Source organism: Caretta caretta, chromosome 27 (assembly GCF_965140235.1).
Source record: "Caretta caretta isolate rCarCar2 chromosome 27, rCarCar1.hap1, whole genome shotgun sequence".
Lineage (NCBI taxonomy): Eukaryota > Metazoa > Chordata > Testudines > Cheloniidae > Caretta > Caretta caretta.
Window position 1 is genome coordinate 8,028,617 of NC_134232.1, and position 25,853 is coordinate 8,054,469.

Sequence of the window (25,853 nt, forward strand, 5' to 3'; positions counted from 1 at the left end):
ATTAAATTAAAAAATTGCTTTTACTAAAATCACTTAAATTGTCAATATTTGAATTTGGTGTGTTACCAAATACCTTTATCAAGGTCTGACGTTTTTCTTTTTCTCAGTTACCAATTTGTGTCTTTCTGTTGATAACTAGAGCTGATCAGGAATTTTCCCACAAAACATTTTTGTCAGAAAATGCCAATTTATCTAAATCAAAACTCTTCACTGAAAAGGGTTGGTTTTGATTAACTTTTTCAGCTAACATAAAAATGGCCATACTGGGTCAGACCAGTGTCCGTCTAGCCCAGTATCCTTTCTCTGACAGTTGCCAGTGCCAGGTGCTTTAGAGGGAATGAACAGAACAGGACATTTATTGAGTGGTTTACTACCTGTTATCGTGTCCCAGCTTCTGGCAATCAGAGATTTAGGGACACCCAGAGCATGGGATTGCATCCCTTACCATCTTGGCTAAAAGCAATTGATGGCCCTATCCTCCATGAGCTTATCTAATTATTTTTTTGACCCCGTTATAGTTTTGGCCTTCAATATCCCGTGGCAATGAGTTCCACAGTTGACTGTGCCTTGTTTAAAGTACTTCCTTATGTTTGTTTTTAAGCCTGCTGCCTATTAATTTCATTGGGTGACCCCTGATTCTTGTGTTATGTGAAGGGGTAAATAACATTTCCTTATTCACTTTCTCAACACCATTCATGATTTTATAGACCTCTGTTATATTCCCCCTTAGTTCTCTCTTTTTCTAGGATGAACAGTCCCAGTCTTTTTGATCTCTCCTCATATGGAAGCTGTTCCATACTACTAATCGTTTTGTGTTGCCCTCCTCTGTACCTTTTCTAATTCTAATCTATCTTTTTTGAGGCAAGCAGAATTTTGTGCAGTATTCAAGCTGCGGGCATACTGTGGGTTTATATAGAAAAGGTTTCAAAACAAATTCCGGTCTTCCAGTTCAAAATGACTTTTTTCTTCTTCTTCTTCAAAATTTAAGCTAATTATAATACCAAATAAATAATGATAAACATCAAAATGAAACACTTTGACCCTAACTGTAATTTTTTTCAGATTTTTGGCTCATGAAAATTTTTGAGATTTTGACTTTCCCATCCTAAATCAGGATGCAAAATTTATGATACCATGAAAATTTTTGCAGAATCAGAAAACTATTTCCTGCCCAGATCTACTGATAATGCTTTTGTTTGGGGTTCCTGTCTTTCTAATGGACGCGAACTGTCATTAGAACACTCTACAGTGGATTTGGATGAATTACTGGTGAATGTTGAGACCTTTTTGTAATAATACAAAAATATTGTTAATGCTACAAAAAGGAATTTTAATAAACAAGATATAATTGTGTTTGTTAATTAAACAAAACAGGAACACCGCTATCTGTTTTTAAAGCGAATTGAACATGGCCTTATATATTAACCAAATTGTAAAATATCAGCACTTTGCAGAGGACGGTTTGCGGTAACTATAGCTTGAGTGGCTATTTCGTATCAAGGTTAAAGCTATTATTTATTGGTGCAAATGAGGGCTGAGATCCTAAAAGCTTGTCCCACATGATCTTAATTTTTTACTTTGAGCCTTTTAAAAAATGTCAGTATTCCTTGTACCACGCTGTAAGGCTGCAGTAGGTAGTAAGGACAAGCATCTTGCTTTAGCTTTACACATCCACACAGCATGGTTGCAGGGTGCCTCATACTTCCTAGCCATCCCCATCCCTTTTGAGAACAAGAGCCTGCAAAGGGGACAGAGCTATAGTTCTGCTCTCTCACATAGGCAATCTAGCAGAGCTGGCCAGGGACAAGGGAGCAGTAATACGTGCCGTAAAATGGATCTTGTAATCACCTACAGCAAGAGAGGAGCATGGGAACAATTCTGACTCTGAGGTGATTGTAGCTTTGCGTTGTCCTATGTGCAGGGCTGAGCTTAAACGCTCAATCAAGTTCTCCATGTGTTCACTTGTATATCGTCTTTTATTATATTACTTTTTAGGGGTTGCTTTAAATAGAATTTTTAAAAAAATTCTAACAGGAAGCATGTGAATTGAAATTACCACACATAAGGAAGCATGAGAATGGCAGTTCTCAGCTTGGTTCATGAATCAGCCCAGAATACTTGCTGGTGGTCCACAGAGAGCTGGCTGGTAGCATGGTGCTAACTATTGTTTCTATTTTAAACATTTTTCCCTGTAAGCATTTGCTTTAGTTGCCACAGAGATGTTATAGGAATCATGAATGGGAGGCAGGTTGTCCAAGATGATTCTCTAAGATATGGTCTACGATGTAGAAAGTTTAAGACCCCTTGCGTTAGAGACAATCTAATGACTTAACCCACTTGCTAAGGGCACCTTTTCTTTCTTGAGAATATAGAATTTGTATCTGCATCTGATCTGCAAACATGGTCTGCGGATATCTGCAGATTTGCAGGTCTCTAGACATATATTTTTAGTAAATTATACATATTTTATGGCATTCTTGGTGCAATTGTTAATAGCTGCTCTTTTCAAAGACATTTATAAAGGAATGTATTTTAAAGATGCTGAAAGGAGGTCTCAAATAAGGTATCCAATTCCTCCAGGTAGAACTTGCTTTATCAGTCAGTGGTCTGGGCAAATTCAGTGTTGGCGCTTAGCTTGCTGTGTTTTATTTCCATTAGTCAGTCAAAATTTGAGAGTCCTTGAACTGGAAACCTGACCTACAAGTCCAACTACCAGCTAGATCATCTCCCACTAACTCAGCACTCACTCTGCTGAATCACTTGTTTATGGATTTGTCACTTTTAAATGGTGTAGCTACCAAGTCTCCCTCTACGGCCTCCTGATGTCTCTTCACTTTGTTCAGAACACTGGACTCACACTTTCACCAATATGTACAAACACAGTTGCATTACCTTTTACCTGACAAACCTCCACTGGCATTTCATCACTGCTAAATCACACTCTTCTTCAGTGTCCTCCATCGGTTATGCTCTGTTTTGCATTATGCTCTCCCCCAACTAACTCACTTGCTCATTCTGCCCTGAGTTTTACATTCCCATCTCCGCTCTGTTGGAGTGGGACCTTCTGCTGTGTGCTACCGCAGTTCTCTGGAAACCTGCTTGCCTCACTGATTCCCATTCTATGTATCTCAGAATCAATTTCTAGGCTTCTAACCAGCTTTCCACAACAGAATTGAAAGGCAACCATCATTGTATTTGGGTATATCTATGTATGTGTATTCTCCCAAATGCCATTTTCCACTTTGTTGTTGTTGCTGTGTTTAGAGGTTTATGAATGTAACATCTCTTTAAATACTTTTTTTCAATGCTTATTGGCTGTTCAGGTGTGGTTTTAAGTAAAGGGGTTAGTGCTGTAATTTTTAAATACAGGAGTTAAGATTTTTTTCTTTGTAGTAAATGATCTGGGTTCACTATATCTTTCTAGTGAAACAACCTTTATACATCTCGAGCCACGTGGTAGGTTAAAATATTAAGGAGATAAAGCCCTATTAGTTGACTAGTTTCCCCTTGCTTTTGCTATATAATATTTCATCAGTCCATTGGTGTATTTCATTAATCCGTGTGGACACACTGCTTTTGAGTTGCATTTAATATTGCTATTTAAACAAACCATTGATAAGCATAGTTCTAACAAACGGCTTAGCATTCTGGTGCATGTTCTATAAAATCTAAATATTGCTTACTAGTTTCATTTCTGCTCCTCAAATTACCCTTAACTATTTGCGAACTCAATAGCTGTGACTGCGTGCCTTGTAGCAGGAGTTTCCTAAGGAACATGTAAATAAATAAATGAAACATTAGGATGGATCCAAGTACATCCTGCCTGAAGGGACAAGCACACTTGCTGGGTGCGCAGTGTGTCATCCAGTATTGAACTAGTTAAAGGGGAAGAGTAGGATAGATCCTTTATTAATAAAATCATCAGAAATTAATATAGCCAACTGTCTCATCCCAGTTTCAGGCAGCAAACAACTTGGAAATATGTGATAATGTGGGAATTATTTTTCCATTTATAATGGCTTCAGTGGATCTGAAAGGCTTATTTTGGGTAGAATTACTGATGTTCCTCTTAAATATGCTTTTGTTTCCCATTTTAACTTTAAAAAAAAAAAAAGAGTAAATGCTCAGTCCCTTAGATCTAGAAAAAGTATGAACAAAGGCCACTCTGAATGCACAGTTATGCTAAGTTAATGAAACAAGTTTATCATATTGCAGGTACCAATTTCTGGTTAATCGAGGTGAACATCATAACTGCCCCAAATGCATATGCAGTAAATGTGCAAAATCTTATTGGCAAACAGTATGCTATGTGAATTGAAATACTAATTCTGTACTAAACATAGTGATAAACAAGCACTTAAGGTTATTGGAAGCTGTTTGCGCAGTGCCTAACGCAATGAGGTTCCGATGCTGATTGGGGCCTTTGAATGCTACTAATAAAGTAATTACTGAAAGATGAAATTTCCCTTTCCCAGTTTGTTTACTTTGTGCATTTGACAGCACTTCAAGCAGTCTGTCTTAATCCAGTGGGGGAGACTTTATAAATAAATAAAATATACATATTTTCACTTTGCATGTCCTGGCCCGATTCCTGGGGCTTCTTCCTGCCAGCAGATGGAGACTGGACATCTTTTTGGTGATATCACCCCTGTATATAAAGGGCTTGCTGCCTTGCTGAGCTCAGTTGTCTCTCTCCAGCAGGTGGGAAGAGCAGTTTCTTTGCTGGCTGATTCTCTAATGTTGAATATTCACTCTTGTTTAATAAAAGAATTCTGCTGGTCCTTCCCCTCCACTCACTGTAATTATTAAATAGATATAAATTAGTTGTTTTCTGCCATGATGTAGTCAGTGCATTTAGTGACATAATAACAAACCTGTAGAAATTTTGTGTTATGCAGTCTGTCACCAGAATAAGCCAAGCGGGAACAAAGTCTGTCTTCTCACAGAGTGGAAATAGCCGGGAAGTCACTCCAGTCCTTGTTGCACAAACACAGAGTTCTGGCCCACAGACAAGGTATTAAAAAATTACATAGCTCAGTAGCCTCTTTTACACCTGGTTTTGCTTCTTGTGTCCTTATGACATAAGCACAAAGTGAATCTGGCCTATGGTATGAAGCATCATTCGTGTTTGGATGAAGAAAGAGATAATGTGAAGTGGGTCTTATTTAAACAAAATCTTAGGATAGTAACCAGTATTTTTGCTAAACTAGTAGGTTTCTGCAATTGTTCAGCTAGTTCCTGGTGGAATGGCCTAATTGCAATTCAGAATGAAGATCCTGACATGGCAATTCTCTCTACAAGGGGATTTTTAATTGCATTTTGCACTGTACCTCAGAGCTCTCGTGGCAAGAGTACCTCACTTACACAGAGGCCAAACTATGCCTTATGCCATTTGAGAGAATGATTTCAACTTTCTAACTTAGGTGTAGATTTCTCAATATTTATTTCAGTAATAAATGTTGATAAACAACTTGTTTAAAATGCATCACTTTAACAGTTCAGAAAACTGCCCAATGTAAAATGTGTATTCTCTTCCTTGTGTGCATATGCTTAACTTGCATTTGCATTAAGCAGAATGTGCCCCAAAAGTTTATTCAGTCTTGACTCACATGAGCATGAAGTTAAGAAAACAAGCCCTTCATACTAAAATTATGTGGCAGAAGGGTCCCCAGACTGATGTATGGTAAGAGACAGCCAGCTAATTTATTCTTGGCTGCCAGTTTAGGTTTCCCCTTTCTTAGATCCAAAACTTTCAGCTCTCGTTGCATCTGTAGGACTTACTTCTATCTAGGAGAGGATAGCTTGATTTTACTTAGCATAGAAACTTACTGGGTAAGGAAATACCACATAAACTGCTGCAGTGATCACAAACGGAGGGGAGGGAGTGATTAAAATCAAAATTTGGGTTATATAGCAGCACATAAATCTGCCCCAGGGAGATGGAGGCACCTTCACCCCAGTGTACAAGGCATCTGCTAATTTAATATATATTTTTTATTTTTTTTAAGCATTTTACTTCTAATAAGCTGTTTATTTATAGTACAACACCTCAGGTATTGAGCCCAACCATTGCTGCTCCACCTAATGCACTGCCTCGAAGAAGTTCTCGCCTATTTACTAGTGATAGCTCAACAACAAAGGTAACGTAGGATGTATACCCTAAATAATTTATCCATTTTCTTATCTTTCTGCTTATGATAATTAATAACCTGATTATTCAGCCACTCAATACAAAGCTCCCACTGAGTAATGTGTGGAGCAGCTGAAGAATTGGCCTTATAATGTGTAGACTTTGTGAAATACATTTGGCTGCACAACATGAACTTTATAGTACATGATTTGAATTTTTCAGTTAGCATGCATATCTGTGTGATGCTTTCAAAAGTCTTAACACCTAAGTGTTTGTATCAAGTGAACACTCATCCTGGAGTGTTGCTGGGCTCAAATTAGTGACTGACAAACTTTATAAGTCATCTACAGCAGTGGTTCTCAAAGCCGGTCCACCGCTTGTTCAGGGAAAGCCCCTGGTGAGCCGGGCTGGTTTGTTTACCTGCTGCGTCCGAAGGTTTGGCCGATCGCGGCTCCCACTGGCCGTGGTTCACCGCTCCAGGCCAATGGTGGCCGCAGAAAACGGCGCGGGCCGAGGGACGTGTTGGCTTCCCTTCCCACAGCCCCCATTGGTCTGGAGCTGCGAACCGCGGCCAGTGGGAGCCATGATCGGCCGAACCTTTGGACGCAGCAGGTAAAAACAAACCGGCCCGGCCCGCCCCACCAGGGGCTTTCCCTGAATAAGCAGCGGACCGGCTTTGAGAACCACCGCTCTACAGAACATATTTCAGGTGGGTTAAATTTCAGTCTGGGATTGCAAAAATTCAGTTATGATGCTGTGTGTTCCTCCTCAAAGTGAGAGAATTCACCAAAGTAATTACGCAGCTCAACAGCTTCTGCGGTGTGTGGTAATGCTTCTGCAGCAGCAAGAAACTAACCAGAAACCAGTGTTCCTAGCTGGTTTCATACTGCTCCCAGCACCTTTGGGAAAAGTGCTGTTGTGTGAGAACAATCTGGTAGCTTATCGGCAGGGAAAGAGGTAGAGGTTTAGATAGAGGTCCTACTAGTAGTTGATGATATAAAATCACCATAATAGTCAATGGTGCTGAGAGCTTTAGTTGGGAATTGAAATGTATAGGAAAAGTGAAGTACCAAAATGTTAAGTGAATCAAAGGAAGTATCTTGTGACCTGTCAGCAGTATATCCTTGGGGATGACCTTTCCCTCTTCAGATAATCTCTGAGCCACTAGACTGGGAAGCCGAATCAGGGTGAGGAGACCTTGCAGTGAAACCAAGAAAAAAAGAAAAGCATTAGCTTTATTTTCCTTTTCTTTTCTTTATATTTCTTGCATCCTTATTTTTGCTGAACCTTTGCTTTCAATAGTAAGTTCCAGAGTGAGAGAGAATACTTGAATATCCCTTCTTCCCCTCCCCTGGCCTCCCATGCACAGCCTTTGAAAAAATAGGGATGGCCTACTTTCCTGATTGATGAAAATGAAATTAGATCTCTGGATGAGAGGTGCAATATCATCAATACACTTGGTAAAGAGACTCTGTATAGTCCATATACATATATTTGATAAATGACTTTGTTTGGAAGTCTTTTTGGTCAAAGTCAGTTTACTGCTTTCGTTCAAGCTACTTTATAAAGATGCAGTGTAAAACCAAACCAATAACCTTATTGCAACGTTATGGCTGAAGTTAATGTATATATGTTAACTTGGTTATTTTGTGTATGTGTACATCTGTTAGACACCATTACTTTAGTAAAACAGAAAACAAGCATGTCTGTAGTCTTTGATTTGGAATCCATCTGCCTGTAGATAAACCGTGGTTTGAGACTTTCTTTTTCCATATAGGAGAACAGTAAAAAGTTGAAAATGAAGTTCCCACCTAAAATTCCAAATAGAAAGACAAAAAGTAAAACAAATAAGGGAGGAATAACTCAGACAAACATAAACGATAGTCTGGAAATCACCAAACTGGACTCGTCCATCATTTCAGAAGGGAAAATCTCCACTGTCGCACCACAGATCCAGGCTTTCACACTACAGAAAGCAGCAGCAGGTTTGTCTGAAAGCTCTCAGAATGTAATAGAGCCAAATGTTTTCCAATTGTATTTTAAGGTTTAATGGAAACTACTGGTCACTGTAAAGTGTGTTCATTCTCTTCATTGTAGTGCCTTTTAGCCTCTGAGTAACTAAAACTGCCATTTCATAAATATGTAACCATCAAATTTCATTTACATTAAAAATATTAAATTATACTATTGATAACAAGTGGATAAGCTTAATTGCAAGCAATAGTCCAGAGAAATACAAAGTTACTGTAGTATCAACCTTTTAAAATCTTTTTTTTTAAAAAAAAAATCTCTTTAATTTTAACTATTATGAGGCAGATCTACAAGTACATTGTGGCTACTTTATGCCATTCAGGACCATCACAAAGCAGCTGAGATGTATTGGCTAGTTTCCATCAGTTTCTCACCTCTACATTCCCCTGCCCACCCTGTCAAACAGATCTTGTGCAACAAGTAGCTTTTAAAAAAACAAACATTTAAATGGTCACTTTTGCTGTTCTTGTTTATGACTTCCTGGAAGAGGGTGGGCCCAGCAGCCTGGCTTCACAGAGGGTCACTGGCTTTTCTAAAGGGAGCTCTGCTTCAGTCACATTGAGACCAGGAGGTGACGGCCACTTTGAAAAAAAGCAGTTTTTCATGGAATTCTCTGATCAAAACTTTAAATTTCTCCATTTTCAACAGCATCTGGATAACAGTTATGAAGAAAATGGCAAAATATGGCTATTAATCCCTTTAAAAATATTCTTCAAAATGTATTCAGTGCATGAGACTCAACAAGCTTTAACGATAAGGGAGACTTAGACACTCAAGTCCATGTTCTAAAAATCATTTAGTACAAAAAAATGATCAGATCTAGGGTGCCAAATTTCTTAAAGGACCCATTTTTAATTCTTAACTTAAAACTAGTTAACTGATTTCCTTGTATATTATCAGAAAATTCATTTTGTGCTCAGAGTAAGTGCTGTAGTTTTAGGGAGGATATGCCATATTCTTCATACATAAAGCACAGATTCAACCACTTTAAGTGTAAAACTCAGCTCATCCTTAACTATGCAACCACTTTGTAGGTAGGTGTATCCTACCTTTGGCTTGAAAGGAGATGGCAGATGGTGTTACCTAGATTTCACTGCAGGAGCTGGTGCGCAAAACCAGGAGGAGTATATAATTCTTGCTTGGAGTCCCTGCATGGTTTTCATAAGAACAGGGACTTTAGAAGGGTGTCTACCATAATGCATAGATTCAGAGAACAGCAGTTCCAGGCAAGTAATTCTTTAGTTCTTGTCTCTTTTATTTATTGTATTTTTCTCCTAGAAGGATTGATGAGCCTTCTTCGTGACATGGGGAAAGGTTATTTAGCCTTGTGTTCGTACAACTGTAAAGAAGCGATAAACATATTAAGCCATTTACCTTCTCACCACTACAATACTGGCTGGGTACTGTGCCAAATTGGGAGAGCTTACTTTGAGCTTGCAGAATATATGCAGGTAGGCATAGAGCGGATACATGCTTTTATTTTAAATTTTTGTTTTGTATAGCTTTGCACAGATTTTGCTGGCTTCCTGTAAAACCCGAGGAGAGTCTGCAGTTGGGATAGCATAGCTGTGTAAGCATCAGGTTTGAAATACCTACCCTCAAGCAGTTTCAGATTAATCTGGATCACTTCAGCCCTTCCACTTTGAGGTGGTGAAATTGAGTTCTATGCTATTTATTGTGTTGTGGGTCGGTCTTATGAGATGTGACAAACCAGCATTCTTTCTAGTCAGCATAGACACTGAAGATCCTATGACACTTTTTTTTGGGGTTGCTCCAGTGTCTTTGGCCAAAATCTCCCCATCTCACCACAGTTGTGTCCCTGCCACTGGTTGACCATTGCCCTCCAACCTGGAGGTGACAGTATTTCAGCTGTGCTGCATCTATAGTTTGTGAAGCCCAAAGGAGTCCTTCCCAATGAAAAGTGCACGTACATATATGTAAAATATGTACAATATAAGTTATTACCATAAGATTCTTTAAGTTATGATGGTAACTGACCTCTTGAAAGTTTGTTTTCCAAACGTGTGGAAACGGCAAATCTGTTAGAATTCTATTGTGGATGGTCTCCATTCTCTGAAATTGCAGTTGTAATTTTTAAACAGCTACAATAAATCCTGTTGATTCCCTCATGTGATAGACGTTTACATGTAATAGGGATGTAACTTAGCACTTCAGTTAATTGAGTTCTTGTTTCAAAAGCCCAATATCCCTTTTCATTTCCAGTTTCCTAATCCTTACCTGTTAATGGATTTATAAGAGGTGAATGCAGTAGATTTATGAAGTTAAGTTTTTGTTTTATAAACTATGCACTATGTAAGATGTCGTTTTATAGAAAAACAGGTTTCAGAGTAGCAGCCGTGTTAGTCTGTATTCGCAAAAAGAAAAGGAGGACTTGTGGCACCTTAGACTAACAAATGTATTTGTGCATAAGCTTTCGTGAGCTACAGCTCACTTCATCGGAGCTGTAGCTCACAAAAGCTTATGCACAAATAAATTTGTTAGTCTCTAAGGTGGTACAAGTACTCCTTTTCTTTTAAAGAAAAACAGTTGCTCCTGGACCTTGTTTGCATCCTGATCATGTCCACACACTTGGAATGTACAGACACTTTTAATATTTCATGAAAGACCGTGCCATGGATCCCAGCAGTTTCGTAAAGCTTTTTCTTTCCTAATTTTTGCCCTTGTTGCTGATCTGAGTACTATTATCTGAAATCTGTGAAAGGAACTTGAGTTGGCCATAGTAACATAAAATCAAGAATGAATTTTTGAGTAAAGAGGTTGTATTTCCTTTGAACACTTTTTATAGAAAAAAGTAGTCCCATATGGTACCTTACTTCCTAGTGAACCAACCTCACTACTTCTGGCATGGACACGCTCTTATGCATTGTAGGGAACCTTTCTCAGGCTGTTCTCTTTCATTTACTTAGTAAACGAACACCTGCAACAGCAAGGTGGGTTGAGGCTGGAAAGGCCTTCAGCCATTAAGATGCTCCAGTATCCATATAAAGGCAGTCCTTGAAGTGTGCTGTGTTTGGATGGCTAGGTAATGTGGTTAAGACCATCCACCTATGCAATATAAATCTTTGATAATAGAAATTCATAATGTCTTGATCTCATTTTACCAATGTTACTCCTTTATCTTCTCTTCATGCACTAGGATGGAAAGAGTATCGTAATCTGAGTCAGACTGTTACAGGGGGCTATTACAGATTTCTGCTTGTCTCAAGTAAACATACTATGTTTCTCCTTTCATTGGGATAAGAAGCTAGAAATGCCACAAGATTTGAAGCTTTGCATGTTGGTTTTTGTGTTTATAGGTGGTGGTAGACTAAGCATCCCCATTGCTTTTATATATCTCTGGAACTTCCTACTATTCCTCTTAGTGCTCTTCTCGAGGATTTCATTCAAATTCTTTTGTTTTTAGGCTGAGAGGATATTCTCTGAAGTAAGAAGGATTGAAAACTACAGAGTTGAAGGCATGGAGATTTACTCTACAACGCTATGGCATCTTCAGAAGGATGTTGCACTTTCAGTCCTATCAAAAGATTTAACAGACATGGATAAAAATTCACCAGAGGTATAAGATAGTGTGGTGCTGTATGTTGCTGCCTACAGTTACTTTCTTATCAAGGTTAAAGATGATTAATGAGTCAGAACAAACTCAGTAAACTAGTTTAGTCTAATTCGGGTATATTTGTGTAACAGAACTGTCTCATATAAAGGCTACTGGATTACCTGGTGGATCGAGGATGGTGCCTGTAACCATTGTAAAAAAGGCATGTCCGCCTGCATGGAACAGGCTGAAATCCGTTAACCCATCAGTTATGACTTTCATTTGCATAGCGCCTTTCATCCAGAAAGATTCCCCTATCATTTATTCACCCTGATGCATGGGAGGGAGTGCTCTCTATTAGGTAGAAAAGAGGTATCCAGGATTGCAGGGATTTTGTTGCTTGCTCTGCTACTATTTTAATGTCTTTCTGTAACACCCTTTTTCCTGCAATAATATTTAATTAACTGACCACCTAAAATTTGCTGGGTATCCTCTAAACATGTAACGCATTACAGTCTTAAATTTGTCGATGAATCAAACAATAGGCTGTCAATAGAGGGGGCAGTTGTGACTGTATGGACACATGGTAGTGCAAGGCTGTTATGTGCAAAATGTCCTGCACATTTTAATGAGACCTGTAACCTATAAACATGCACACTTTATGTATTATTCATGTTCTTTTATTTGAATTTATAATTTTTTGTTCTTTACATTTATTAGAGTTCAGAAAAGGTAAGAACCTTTTCATGTGTTCTTTTAGTGTGTTAGAAGACTGGGGAGAAAGGTGGAAGGTTATGGAGGGTAGCAGGACAGGAGAGGTGCACAGGAGAGGCCTGGGAAGAAGAAAGGAGGAAAACAAGAACAGAAAACATGTTCGTTGCCAGCAAGCAATTCTTCAAGTGGAGAATAGTAAATGTCAAGTAAAATGTCCATTCACGGCAGCTAGAGGAGTCTGGAGATCAGAGAGAAATACAGCCTCCAATAACAGGAGGTGGTGACGTTGCTGCTGGGGAGTCTTAAGCTCTGATCCCTCAAGTCGTGATGCAGGCTGCTGTATGGGATGGGGAGGTTCCTACTGGAATTTGGTGTCCCTGGGTGGGGTTCCCATTGCTCTGCTGGAGAGAGTGAAGGGGTGCTTAATCTTGACTGTAGCTGCCTCCAGCCCGCTGCTGTTGCTAGTGCTAGAGCTGAATAGCTGACTGCTTATACGCTCCATATCGTGTAATCCTTGTAGTATTTAACTGCTGCTGACTTGCTGTGTCTCCTTGAGCTCTTGACCTCTGTATCCCAGTTTTCACTATGTATAAAATGCATCCAATCCTCTCTACCTCCAAGGAATGAGACTTAACTAATATTCTTATAAAAGTGCTTTGAAATCCATGGAAATCCATGGATGAAAGCTATTATATACATGTATGCATAATGCTGTAGATAAACCATTATGGGTTTCATCCTAGCAGTGGCTGGCATGTCTCATTGCTGGGATGAAGCATGCCAATACTCTAAAAACACAGCTCAGTAGAAGAATACCAGTTGAAATCAATTATTTATCACCCTCATGTTGTAAAAAGGGGATTTGATCGTGACTTTGCAATATTGCTTTTTACTAGGCATGGTGTGCCGCAGGAAACTGTTTCAGCTTGCAACGGGAGCATGACATTGCAATCAAGTTCTTCCAGAGAGCCATTCAAGTTGATCCAAACTATGCGTATGCCTACACTCTGCTGGGGCATGAATTTGTGTTAACAGAAGAACTAGACAAAGCATTAGCCTGTTTTCGAAATGCAATCCGAGTCAATCCTAGACATTATAATGCATGGTAAGTTTTCAGGATTTTTTTTTATTAATGAAAGCACCAAGGGAGGAAGCGTATTTTATTGCTGACTGCCTTTACATGTTGCCAGTGTAGGCACTCTGTTATAACAACTTAGATAATTCTTTATTTCTGCCACTCATCGCATATAAGAAAAGGAGGACTTGTGGCACCTTAGAGACTAACACCTTTATTTGAGCATAAGCTTTTGTGAGCTACAGCTCACTTCACCGGATGCATTCACGAAAGCCTATGCTCAAATAAATGTGATCCTTTTCTTGTTGCGAATACAGACTAACACGGCTGCTACTCTGAAACCTGTCACATAAAAGAGTGACTCTATCTGTTACAAGGAGAGATCTGACGACAGGTATTGCCATCATTGTTGCTGGATAGTAATTAGTCTTTGTTTAAAAAAATGCATGTACTGCATTGCCTTGTGTTCTCATGGCGTCACATGTGATGCATTGTCCCACTTCCACTTGGTCAAACATTTTTGTTCCCTGGCACTGCTCCATTTCTTCACTGCTGCTGTATGCCAGCCAAGGCAGTGACTATAAATCCTCCTAGTAGCAGATGGGGGACAGGAAAAAACAAAGTTTTTGGTGAGACTACCCTTACAGAAGGAGGTCGCCTGACCTACTTACCATATTCCCATTGATTTCTTGTTCCATGGAAGGAGAAGCAACTTTACTGGTTTGGTTTGGTTGGCTGGTTGTTTTTTTTTGTTGATCTCCTTCCCCTAATTCTTGCCTTTGTCAGGATTATCTGATTTTAAAGCAGAATACATTCTTAGTGAAGAGCTTTTTGTTTTTTTGTCATTTTCCATCTCTCTCCTTCTCCTCTCCAGCTGCCTTGTATCCTGCATCATCCAGTTGTCTGTGTGGTTTGTTTTTTTTAAATCGCTGGAAGTCTGATCATAGCTAGCCCCCAATATAGGCAGAATTTTGTCACAAAAGTTTCATGTGTTTCCTGTCTGCAACTTTTTGTAGGAAAAGCATACTATCTGGGCTAGCATAAAGGATCTTGGAGAAGCCAAATTAACAGTCAATGAATTAGCAATTCTTTGAGTGCTTATCTATATGTATTCCACTCTCGATATACATGCACCAGAGATTGGAATCTTTTGAATAGAGGTGTCCTTTGACCCATGCCTGAATCTATCTCCTAAATGCCCTGGTACCTCCCCTTTTCGAAGACATAAAAGGGTGAAGGAGACCCAACCCTCCTCTCAATTCCTTCTGACTTCCCATGGCTGAGACAGAACTGCACACAGTGTCCTGTGCTCTTGTACACTTGCATAGTTAACTTCTAGAATAGTTTTGATAGTTCAGTGTATGTTAAGTTTCTTTACAGGTAGTGCTTTTAGATTTTTAGATTTTTTTTTTTCTTCCCTATTGCCCAGTACTCAGTTTTCATGGTAGAACAGAAATCGCCAATTTTTAAGCCTTGGACTTCGTGAGATGTCTGTCCCTTCCTGCTGCAGCAGTTCTTGCTCTTGGGCCTTCATCAGAGAGGGGTAGGGCTCCTCACCACTCTTTGAAAAAGTGTTAGAATAGGGTCACCATCCAAGGGATCTCCTAAGAGAAAGGCGTAGGTATTCAATGCTGAGTGAGGTTAAGGGTAACACAAGGCCTGTGTTTGTCCCTCTGGGCACTCCAACAGACTCCAGCGGTACCAGCTACTAACCAACCCCTTGCAGTTGCCCACACTGGTACGACCTTCAGGTCTCCTGGCACCAACCGTGGTATTGCTGTTGGCTTTGTCGGTACCAATCTCATAGGCACAGCCCTGGCACTGAGGGTATTAAATTTAATGTCAGAGGTACCAACTCACTCTGCACTGAGCTTCATGGTACCAAGAGATTTGACAGTGTCCAAATGTCCTGAGTCTCTTCTGTTTTTCCTTAGCCATTAGAATGCTTACATTGGTATTGAGCTCTGCTAAACTCTCAGCACTGAGTGTGTATATATGGCACTGGCAAGAGATGTCTCTAAAGAAATTCTAAGGACTCCTGCTTGGTCTGCTCCACCTCTAGAGAATGAGTATTTCTTCTCCCCATCAACCTTTAGACCAGAATAGGGAGGATTCTCCTAATTACTCTTCAGTCTACCATACCTCTGACAAGGCTTCTAGGGCACATGGACATCAATGTAGGCACAGGTTTAATGGGGGGGACATTCTTCTTGGGGACTCCCCAGGCTGCTTACACAGTTTTGTCCAGGGACCTCACTCCTAGCCTTACTGGGCTCTTTGGAGTCCTCAACACATTAGAAAGCTCACCTCCTCTACCTACTCCAGGGTGAGATCACATTCCCCTGTAGAGTCTACAAGAGTTCAACCCTGTCAGTGTCCTCAGGTCCCTCCTGCTCCATTACTGCAACTGCAGGCCTTTGAGGAGCAACATCACTCTGCCAACCTAACTCCAGCTGCCATTTCTTCACTCTCACCTGATACAGCTATAGGTCTAGCTGTGCCATCACATCCATATAAGACCTTTCAGGATCTCCTTAGAAGAACGGCTAGCTGAAACATTAGGTTATGATGGAGATCATACACAAAAAATCTTACAAATTATTAGACATCTTATGTACTTTTTTACAGGAGAGAGTAACATAACCAGTTAATGAAGATCTGTTAGAACTGGCACAGCTATGGTGACAGACAGCATACCTCCAACATCATAGAAAGTAGATAGGAGGTACCAAGTTCTCTTGTCAGGGTTCAAATATTGTTATAGGTGCCATACTCCTGAGTCACTTGTCACCCCCACCCAGGAACATATAATACAACAATTGGATGTGTTCCTTATTCCATGGTCTACTGGACTGATGTGTGCTTGCTCACCAATCCCTCTGACTTTGAGGGTGTTTAGAGAATTCAGCCAAGAAACTGCGTCTGTGATACTAATGGCATCCGCTTGGCCCAGGCAGTTTCAGTACCCAGATGTGATGAAGCTCTCCCTGTATAGCCTCCATTAATATTGCCTCCAAGGCCAGCTTCACTGCACCTCACAGCTTGGAGGATGGCTAGTTAACCAACATGGAGTAAACTTCAGGTGCAAGCCAGTGGATACTGCTGGCCAAAAGATTCCACCCTTGAGTGCATACTTATTGCTTCTCTCTTGGTAGCTCTGTATACACTTTAGCTTCAGATTAAATTTCCTTGTCTAATCAGTTTAAAATGCTTCAGCTACAGTTACTCATCTTCCAGCTGGGCAGGCTGAACTGGTGCCAAAACCCAATTGTGAATTAGTAGACGTTGTAGCTAGTTTGTGAATGAAGGGGTTACTCTCTGAGCTAACGTAGTCACTAGTGCCTGGGACATTAAAGGTATGACTGGCATAAACTGTCTATTGAAGTCCATGGAGTTGCTTCCACTTACACAAACAGTGAATCTGGCCTATTTTAGGGTATATATACACTACGAAATTAGGTCGAATTTATAGAAGTTGGTTTTGTAGAAAGTGTTTTTATACAGTCGATTGTGAGTCCCCCCACACAAATGCTCTAAGTGCATGTAGTCGGCGGAGTGTGTCCACAGTACCGAGGCAACTGTTGACTTCCAGAGCGTTGCACTGTGGGTAGCTATCCCACAGTTCCCGCAGTCTCCGCCGCCCATTTGAATTCTGGGTAGAAATCCCAGTGCCTGATGGGGCTAAAACATTGTTGTGGGTGGTTCTGGATACATATCGTCAGGTCCCCCTTCCCTCCCTTCCTCCGTGAAACCAAGGGGAAACAATAGTTTAGCGCCTCTTTTCTTAAGTTACCTGTGCAGACGCCATACCACGGCAAGCATGGAGCCCGCTCAGCTCACCGTCACCGTATGTCTCCTGGGTGCTGGCAGACATAGTACTGCATTGCTACACAGCAGCAGCTCATTGCCTTTTGGCAGCAGTCAGTGCAGTATGACTGGTAGCCGTCATCGACATAGTCCTGGGTGCTCTTTTAACCAACCTCGATGAGGTAAGGGGCGCCTGGGCAAACATGGGAGTGACTCAGCCAGGTCATTTTCCTTTTAAGTTTCGTCTCATGGCAATTGAGTCCTACCGGCAGTGCACTGTCTTTTAATCTGCAGCTAGCAGAAGACAATGGCCAGTAGTCATACTGCACCGTCTTCTGCCGAGCACCCAGGAGATGACAATGGCTAGCAGTCATACTGCACAGTCTGCTGCCAGCAAGATGTATAAAGATAGATGAAGTGGCTCAAAACAAGAAATAGACCAGATTTGTTTTGTATTCATTTTCTCCTCCCTCCCTCCCTCTGTGAAATCAACGGCCTGCTAAACCCAGTTTTGAGCTCTATCCTTGAGGAGGCCATTCAGTTTCTCGCAAAGCCGCCCCCTTTGTTGATTTTAATTCCCTGTAAGCCAACCCTGTAAGCCATGTCGTCAGTCGCCCCTCCCTCTGTCAGGGCAACGGCAGACAATCGTTCTGCGCCTTTTTTCTGTGCAGACGCCATACCACGGCAAGCATGGAGCCCGCTCAGATCACTTTGGCAATTTGGAGCACATTAAACACCACATGCATTATCCAGCAGTATATGCAGCACCAGAACCTGGCATAGCGAAACCAGGCGAGTAGGCGACGTCAGCACGGTGACGAGAGTGATGAGGACATGGACACAGACTTCTCTCAAAGCACGGACCCTGGCAATGTGGGCATCATGGTGAAAATGGGGCAGGCTCATGCGGTGGAACGCCGATTCTGGGCCTGGGAAACAAGCACAGACTGGTGGGACGGCATAGTGTCTGCAGTGGCTTCCCAGTGGCTGCAAAACTTTCGCATGCGTAAGGGCACTTTTATGGAACTTTGACTTGCTTTCCCCTGCCCTGAGGCGCAAGAATACCAAGATGAGAGCAGCCCTCACAGTTGAGAAGCGAGTGGCAATAGCCCTGTGGAAGCTTGTAACGCCAGACAGCTACCGGTCAGTCGGGAATCAATTTGCAGTGGGAAAATCTACTGTGGGGGCTGCTGTGATACAAGTAGCCAACGCAATCAAAGATCTGCTGATATCAAGGGTAGTGACCCTGAGAAGTGTGCAGGTCATAGTGGATGGCTTTGCTGCAATGGGATTCCCTAACTGTGGTGGGGCCACAGACGGAACCCATATCCCTATCTTGGCACTGGAGCACCAAGCCGGCGAGTACATAAACCGCAAGGGGTACTTTTTCAATAGTGCTGCAAGCACTGGTGGATCACAAGGGACGTTTCACCAACATCAACGTGGGATGGCCGGGAAAGGTACATGATGCTCGCATCTTCAGGAACTCTAGTCTGTTTCAAAAGCTGCAGGAAGGGACTTTATTCCCAGACCAGAAAATACCCGTTGGGGATGTTGAAATGCCTATAGTTATCCTTGGGGACCCAGCCTACCCCTTAATGCCATGGCTCATGAAGCCATACACAGGCACCCTGGAAAGAAGTCAGGAGCTGTTCAACTACAGGCTGAGCAAGTGCAGAATGGTGGTAGAATGTGCATTTGGACGTTTAAAAGCGCACTGGCGCAGTTTACTGACTCGGTTAGACCTCAGTGAAACCAATATTCCCACTGTTATTACTGCTTGCTGTGCGCTCCACAACATCTGTGAGAGTAAGGGGGAGACGTTTATGGCGGGGTGGGAGGTTGAGGCAAATCGCCTGGCTGCTGGTTACGCACAGCCAGACACCAGGATGGTTAGAAGGGCACAGGAGGGCGCGGTGCGCATCAGAGAAGCTTTGAAAACCAGTTTCATGACTGGCCAGGCTACAGTGTGAAAGTTCTGTTGGTTCCTCTTAGAGGAAACCCCCTGCTCCTTGGTTCTCTACTTCCCTGTAAGCTAACCACCCTCCCCTCCTCCCTTCAGTCACCACTTGCAGAGGCAGTAAAGTCATTGCTCTTTATTAATTCATCATTCTTTATTAATTCATCACACAAATAGGAGGATAACTACCAAGGTAGCCCAGGAGGGGTGGTGGAGGAGGGAAGGACAAGGCCACACAGCACTTTAAAAGTTTAAAACTTTAAAACTTACTGAATGCCAGCCTTCTGTTGCTTGGGCAGTCCTCTGGGGTGGAGTGGCTAGGTGGCTGGAGGCCCCCCCACCATGTTCTTGGGCATCTGGGTGAGGAGGCTATGGAACTAGGGGAGGAGGGCGGTTGGTTACACAGGGGCTGTAGCGGGGGTCTGTGCTCCTGCTGCCTTTCCTGCAGCTCAGCCATACGCTGGAGCATATTAGTTTGATCCTCCAGCAGCTTCAGCATTGAATCCTGCCTCCTGTCATCACGCTGCTGCCACCTTTCAGCTTCAGCCCTCTCTTCAGCCCGCCACCTCTCCTCCCGGTCTTTTTGTGCTTTCCTGCACTTTGACATTGTCTGCCTCCACGCATTCGTCTGTGCTCTGTCAGTGTGGGAGGACAGCATGAGCTCAGAGAACATTTTGTCACGAGTGCGTTTTTTTCGCCTTCTAATCTTCGCTAGCCTCTGGGAAGGAGAAGATCCTGTGATCCTTGAAACACATGCAGCTGGTGGAGGAAAAAAAAAAGTGACAGTGGTATTTAAAAAGACACATTTTATAGAACGATGGGTACGCTCTTTCACGGTAAACCTTGCTGTTAACATTACATACATAGCACGTGCTTTCATTCCAAGGTCGCATTTTGCCTCCCCCCACCACGTTGCTAACCCCTCCCCATGGCTAACAGCGGGGAACATTTCTGTTCAGCCACAGGCAAACAGCCCAGCAGGAACGGGCACCTCTGAATGTCCCCTTAAGAAAAGCACCCTATTTCAACTAGGTGACCATGAATGATATCTCACTCTCCTTAGGATAACACAGAGATAAAGAATGGATGTTGTGTGAACGCCAGCAAACATACACTGCAATGCTTTGTTGTACAATGATTCCCGAGTACATGCTGCTGGCCTGGAGTGGTAAAGTGTCCTACTATGGTGGATGGAATAAGGCTGCCCTCCCCAGAAACCTTTTGCAAAGGCTTTGGGAGTATATCCAGGAGAGCCACGAATGCCAGGGCAAATTAATCATTAAACATGCTTGCTTTTAAACCATGTATAGTATTTTAAAAGGTACACTCACCAGAGGTCCCTTCTCCGCCTGGCGCGTCCGGGAGGCAGCCTTGGGTGGGTTCAGGGGGTACTGGCTCCAGGTCCAGGGTGAGAAACCGTTCCTGGCTGTCGGGAAAACCGGTTTCTCCACTTGCTTGCTCTGAGCTATCTACAACCTCATCATCATCATCATCCTCGTCCCCAAAACCTGCTTCCATGTTGCCTCCATCTCCACTGAAGGAGTCAAACAACACGGCTGGGGTAGTGGTGGCTGAACCCCCTAAAATGGCATGCAGTTCATCATAGAAGCGGCACGTTTTGGGCTCTGACCCGGAGCGGCCGTTCGCTTCTCTGGTTTTCTGGTAGGCTTGCCTCAGCTCCTTAGGTTTCACACGGCACTGCTTCAGGTCCCTGTTATGGCCTCTGTCCTTCAGGCCCTGGGAGAATTTGACAAAGTTTTTGGCATTTCGAAGACTGGAACATAGTTCTGATAGCACGGATTCCTCTCCCCATACAGCGATCAGATCCCATACCTCCAGTTCAGTCCATGCTGGAGCTCTTTTGCGATTCTGGGACTCGATCATGGTCACCTCTGCTGATGAGCTTTGCATGGTCATCTGCAGCTTGCCATGCTGGCCAAACAGGAAATTGAAATTCAAAAGTTTGAAGGCCTTTTCCTGTCTACCTGGCCAGTGCATCTGAGTTGAGCGCTGTCCAAAGCGGTCACAATGGAGCACTCCGGGATAGCTCCCGGAGGCCAATACCGTCTAATTGTGTCCACAGTACCCCAAATTCGACCCAGCAAGGCTGATTTCAGTGCTAATCCCCTTGTCGGTGGTCAAGTAAGGAAATCAATTTTAAGAGCCCTTTAAGTCGAAAAGAAGGGCTTCGTAGTGTGGACGGGTGCAGGGTTAAATCGATTTAACGCTGCAAAATTCAATGTCAACTCCTAGTGTAGACCAGGGCTTATTTAGCAGAAGATTTACATGACTCAGATGCCAAAATTTGAAACAATGTGTTGGATGCTGCTATGGTTACAGTGTACGTTTACCCAAACTGCTGTAGTGGAAAGGCTTATATGGCTATATCTGAATCCCAGGAACTTCATTGTTTGTTTCCATTGATCTAATCTGTCAAATTAATGTGCCAAAGACCATTTTCTTCTGCCAGTCTACACTTAAAGTTTGATTTATCACAAACCAACCTTTATTATTATCTGACAAACTTGTTTTGTCCTTGCAGGTATGGGTTGGGAATGATTTATTACAAACAGGAGAAATTCAGCCTAGCAGAAATGCATTTCCAGAAAGCACTCGATATCAATCCTCAGAGCTCAGTCTTACTCTGTCACATTGGAGTTGTAAGTAGATTGCATTTACTGGTAATTCTATCCTTTGTTCTGTTTAATCGGCTTTTTATTGTGTGTGCTCACAATAGAAAAAGCATATTATGGACCAGACTTTTAGCAAAGGCCCTGCCCTTCTTCCACTTGTGTGTGTGAATGCAATTTTGCACACATTTCTGTTTTTTTGCGGCTATAAACACCTGTATTTGTCCTGGAACAATGCTATCATCTGTGCGTCCATAAGTGTTTAAAATTTACACCCTCAAAACTGGACAGTTGGGCTCATGTAGGTGATAGCATTTGGGTTCACACTTGAGCAATTTTTGTACTTTCACAGTGTGGGCACATGCCCAAGTAGAGTAGGGATCTGAAAATCAGTCCTCATATGAGAAAGTTTTAAAGGAACTGAGTATTCACAGAGAAAAAACATAACTGGTAACTAGCTCAGTGGTCCTCAACTGGACCCTGGAACTGGCACTTGAGGCTCCCCCACTGTACCTTTAATGAAGTTCTATTTTGGGCCTTGGTGCATCCTTGGTCCCCACCTCCTAATCATCTATATACGTGATGACCCTTAATTCTAAGAGTAGGGATTTCTAAGCAGCTTGTGCCAACTACTAGCACAGTTAAATTGGAAGCAGTCAGCACAGCTGATACGGGTCACTTGCTGGAGGATTCTCTGCACCTTGAAGTCTTTAGACCACGATTTGAGGACTTAAATAGCTCAGACATGGGTTAGGGGTTTGTTACAGGAGTGGGTGGGTGAGATTCTGTGGCCTGCGTTGTGCAGGAGATCAGACTAGACCATCATAATAAGGTCCCTTCTGACCTTAAAGTCTGATTCTAAGATCTTACTGTCGTTAAACTGGTATAGAGGCCTGACAAGACTGAGCCATTGTTTTAGGTCTGTCCCTCTGCCTGTGAGGGATTTGTACAACTAGAGCAAATGCTCTGTTCTAATATAGAAAGCTGTTTTTTATACATTTAATGATTGTTTGAGTGATGTGGGGCAGACCAGTATCATGGCGGTTGGTTATGTGGTCATCTGCTGACCCTTTTCTCACTTGCAGTATGGCAACAAAGTATATTATAGCCCTTGGTTAAGCTTTTCCTGCCCCCGATTCTGCTATGTTGATGGGTGTTCATTGACTTTATGTTCTAGGGCAGGGGCATTGAACTAGTTCGGTGGTGAGGGCCAACTTACCGTTCTGCTAGAGTGTGAGAGCTAGGAGTAAAAAGCTTAATAGTGAGAGGTGAATTGTGCAATCTTATCTGACTCCAGAATGAGCCTCTCTACAGTAACTCCTCACTTAACGTTGTTATGTTCCTGAAAAATGCGACTTTAAGCGAAATGATGTTAAGCGAATCCAATTTCCCCGTAAGAATTAATGTAAATAGGGGGAGGTTAGGTTCCAGGGAATTTTTTTTTTTTTTTTGCCAGACAAAAGACACTGTGTGCGCGCGCGCACGCGCACACACACACACACACACAGAGTATAAGTTTTAAACAATTTAATACTGTACACAGCGATGATGATTGTAAAGCTTGGTTGAGGTGGTGGAGTCAGAGGGTGGGATATTTCCCAAGGAATGCCTTACTGCTAAATGATGAACTAGCAATTGGCTGAGCCCTCAAGGGTTAACTCATTGTTAATGTAGCCTCACTCTACAAGTCAGCAGGAATGGAGGGAGGGGAGACAGCATGGGAGACAGAATGGGAGACAGAGAGAGAGATGCACATTTCCCCTTTAAATACACTGACGCACTCTTAAGTACACTGCCTTGTTAATCAGCAAGCTGAGACCGCAGCAGCTGCTGCCAGGAAGGTCCCTGAGCCCTGTCGTGTGTCCCCCCTGCTCTATGGAGATGGGGTAAACTGGGTGCAGGGGGAGGGGGACACCCTGACATTAGCCCACCTCTCCTTTTCTCTTCCCCTCCCCTTCTCCAAAGCAAGCAGGAGGCTCTGGAGAGCAGCTCCAAGGCAGAGGGCAGGAGCAGCACATGGCAGTGGGGGGAGGGACAACTGTACGGATAGCCTGCTGGGCAGCTGCTGCACAGGGAACTTAGGGGAGCGGGGAGCTGATAGGGAGGCTGCCAGTCCACCCTGGTTCCAAGCCCCCACCAGCTAGCTGCAACGGGATGCTCTTCCTGCAAGCAATGGACAAAGCAGGCAGCTGCCAAACGACTTTAAACAAGCACAGCAACGTAACAATGTTAACCGGGACGACTTTAAGTGAGGAGTTACTGTATTTGAATATTGCATTTTAAAGGCACTGGATTTTGTCAAATGTATTTTTTCATAGTCTGGCAGGTCAGATCCTGCCTTCCCCTCTTTCTTTGAAAAAGGAAATCTATTAACGTCATCTCTGTTCTGTTGTAGGTCCAGCATGCACTGAAAAAATCTGAAAAGGCTTTGGATACTCTAAACAAAGCCATTAACATTGATCCGAAGAACCCACTATGCAAATTTCATCGAGCCTCTGTATTATTTGCAAATGAAAAATATAAGGTAAGACATGGATGCTAGAAACTGAAGTCTCTCTGTATTCCGTAGGGTCTGCAGCTGTCTGAATGATGATGAATTAAAAGTTAATCAAATCTTGATTCTTATTACTTCATAATGGAAGTTATGCTTGGCTCCAAGAATATATCTTTCATGCTGGCTATGGCTATTTGAAAGACCTGCCTCTTTTCCCAGTGTAATACTGCAGCAGTTGTAGTCATCCTGGTACTAATGCAAATAGCTCCTTTATTTGAAAGGAAGCCTTCTGGTATCAGGAGGGCTACTTGACTCCAGTTAACCAAATCTGTATTTGGTAACCACTTCAGCACTGTATAAAGGACAGACCTCCTAATAACAGGTGTTTTTTGAGGGATAATCTTTCTGTGGGGTGAGTTCAAATCCTGCAGGGGTTAGGGATGCTGCTTTCAATTTAGGGGTTGAGGTTGGTCTTTTGTAGGTGATCTCTGACTAATTTAGTTTCCCACACATGGTCTTAAAACACCTGTAGACTGATAGGCACAATAACTCTAAATGCGAAATTACAGAGAACGCCCTCACAAGACCAAACTGTAGAACTGCTTGCATAGTTCTTCTGGAGAATATTACCTCCCCCCTCTCTGCCCTGAGCATGAGTCCGAGCATCCAGACACTAATGTTCCCCAAGCTCTTAACCAGCAGAGTACCTGCTTATTGATCTTCTTGACTTGAACTGGAGAGAGAGTGTTGAATATCTTTGTTCCAGGAACCTAGCCAGAAGCACTCACAGCAGTAGACTAGGCAGTACAAAAAAAATAAAAATAATTCACAATGTAACTCATGCTCATGTAAAGAACTCTTGGAGGATCAAAAAGTAGCATTGGTAGCATCAGGCCTGGTGATGTGAGCAGAGAATTTGGGACATCCCTTTATCTGGCAAAGGGACTAAAGTTGAGCCAGAGGCATCTCTACTGGGGGGAGGAGCAGGCAGTGCAGTAGATATTTTTGTAATGGTTGGCTTAAAAATTGTCTGCCTCTTGAGGCCCAAGATGTGTAAAATCTGTTGATGATTTGAATTTGCAAATGATATGGAGAGAACCTTATTTACAACCTTTTCTGAAATTTAGTGGTATTGATGAGTTTGTACAAAGGGAGTTACGCAGGAAAAGTGCAATAAAACTGTCCCACAAGCAACCAAAGTAGTAAGCAAACTTATATTTCAAAGGCCTTGTTATCTCTCCAAGGAGAGAAAGCTAGACAGTCTGGGCCTGGTTTTCTACTATCTTGCACTGTTATATAGGTACTTACTACACCTGTGAGAATGGGTTTGGTGCTCTCCTTCCCATGCCGCTACTTAGGCCAGGTCTACACTAGCAAACTCACAGCAGCAGAGCTGTACCGATGCAGCTACGCTGCTGTAAGATAGTTTATGTAGCCACTCTATGCCGACGGGAGAGAG

The 25,853-nt window shown here is 42.4% G+C and overlaps 1 protein-coding gene across 4 annotated transcripts in view; it reads left to right on the top strand.

The window, feature by feature from the left end:
• Positions 1 to 25,853, top strand: part of CDC27 (cell division cycle 27) — a 60,227-nt gene that overhangs the window by 24,689 nt on the left and 9,685 nt on the right. The window contains exons 9-16 of one of the 4 annotated variants that reach the window (XM_048830176.2): positions 4,881 to 5,014; positions 6,041 to 6,140; positions 7,908 to 8,115; positions 9,440 to 9,612; positions 11,586 to 11,738; positions 13,325 to 13,533; positions 21,813 to 21,930; positions 24,296 to 24,424. In XM_048830176.2, the coding sequence (XP_048686133.1) occupies positions 4,881 to 5,014; positions 6,041 to 6,140; positions 7,908 to 8,115; positions 9,440 to 9,612; positions 11,586 to 11,738; positions 13,325 to 13,533; positions 21,813 to 21,930; positions 24,296 to 24,424 (1,224 nt within the window). The remainder of the gene's footprint in view (positions 1 to 4,880; positions 5,015 to 6,040; positions 6,141 to 7,907; positions 8,116 to 9,439; positions 9,613 to 11,585; positions 11,739 to 13,324; positions 13,534 to 21,812; positions 21,931 to 24,295; positions 24,425 to 25,853) is intronic. The other 3 variants (XM_048830177.2, XM_048830178.2, XM_048830179.2) reach the window with 3 other exon arrangements.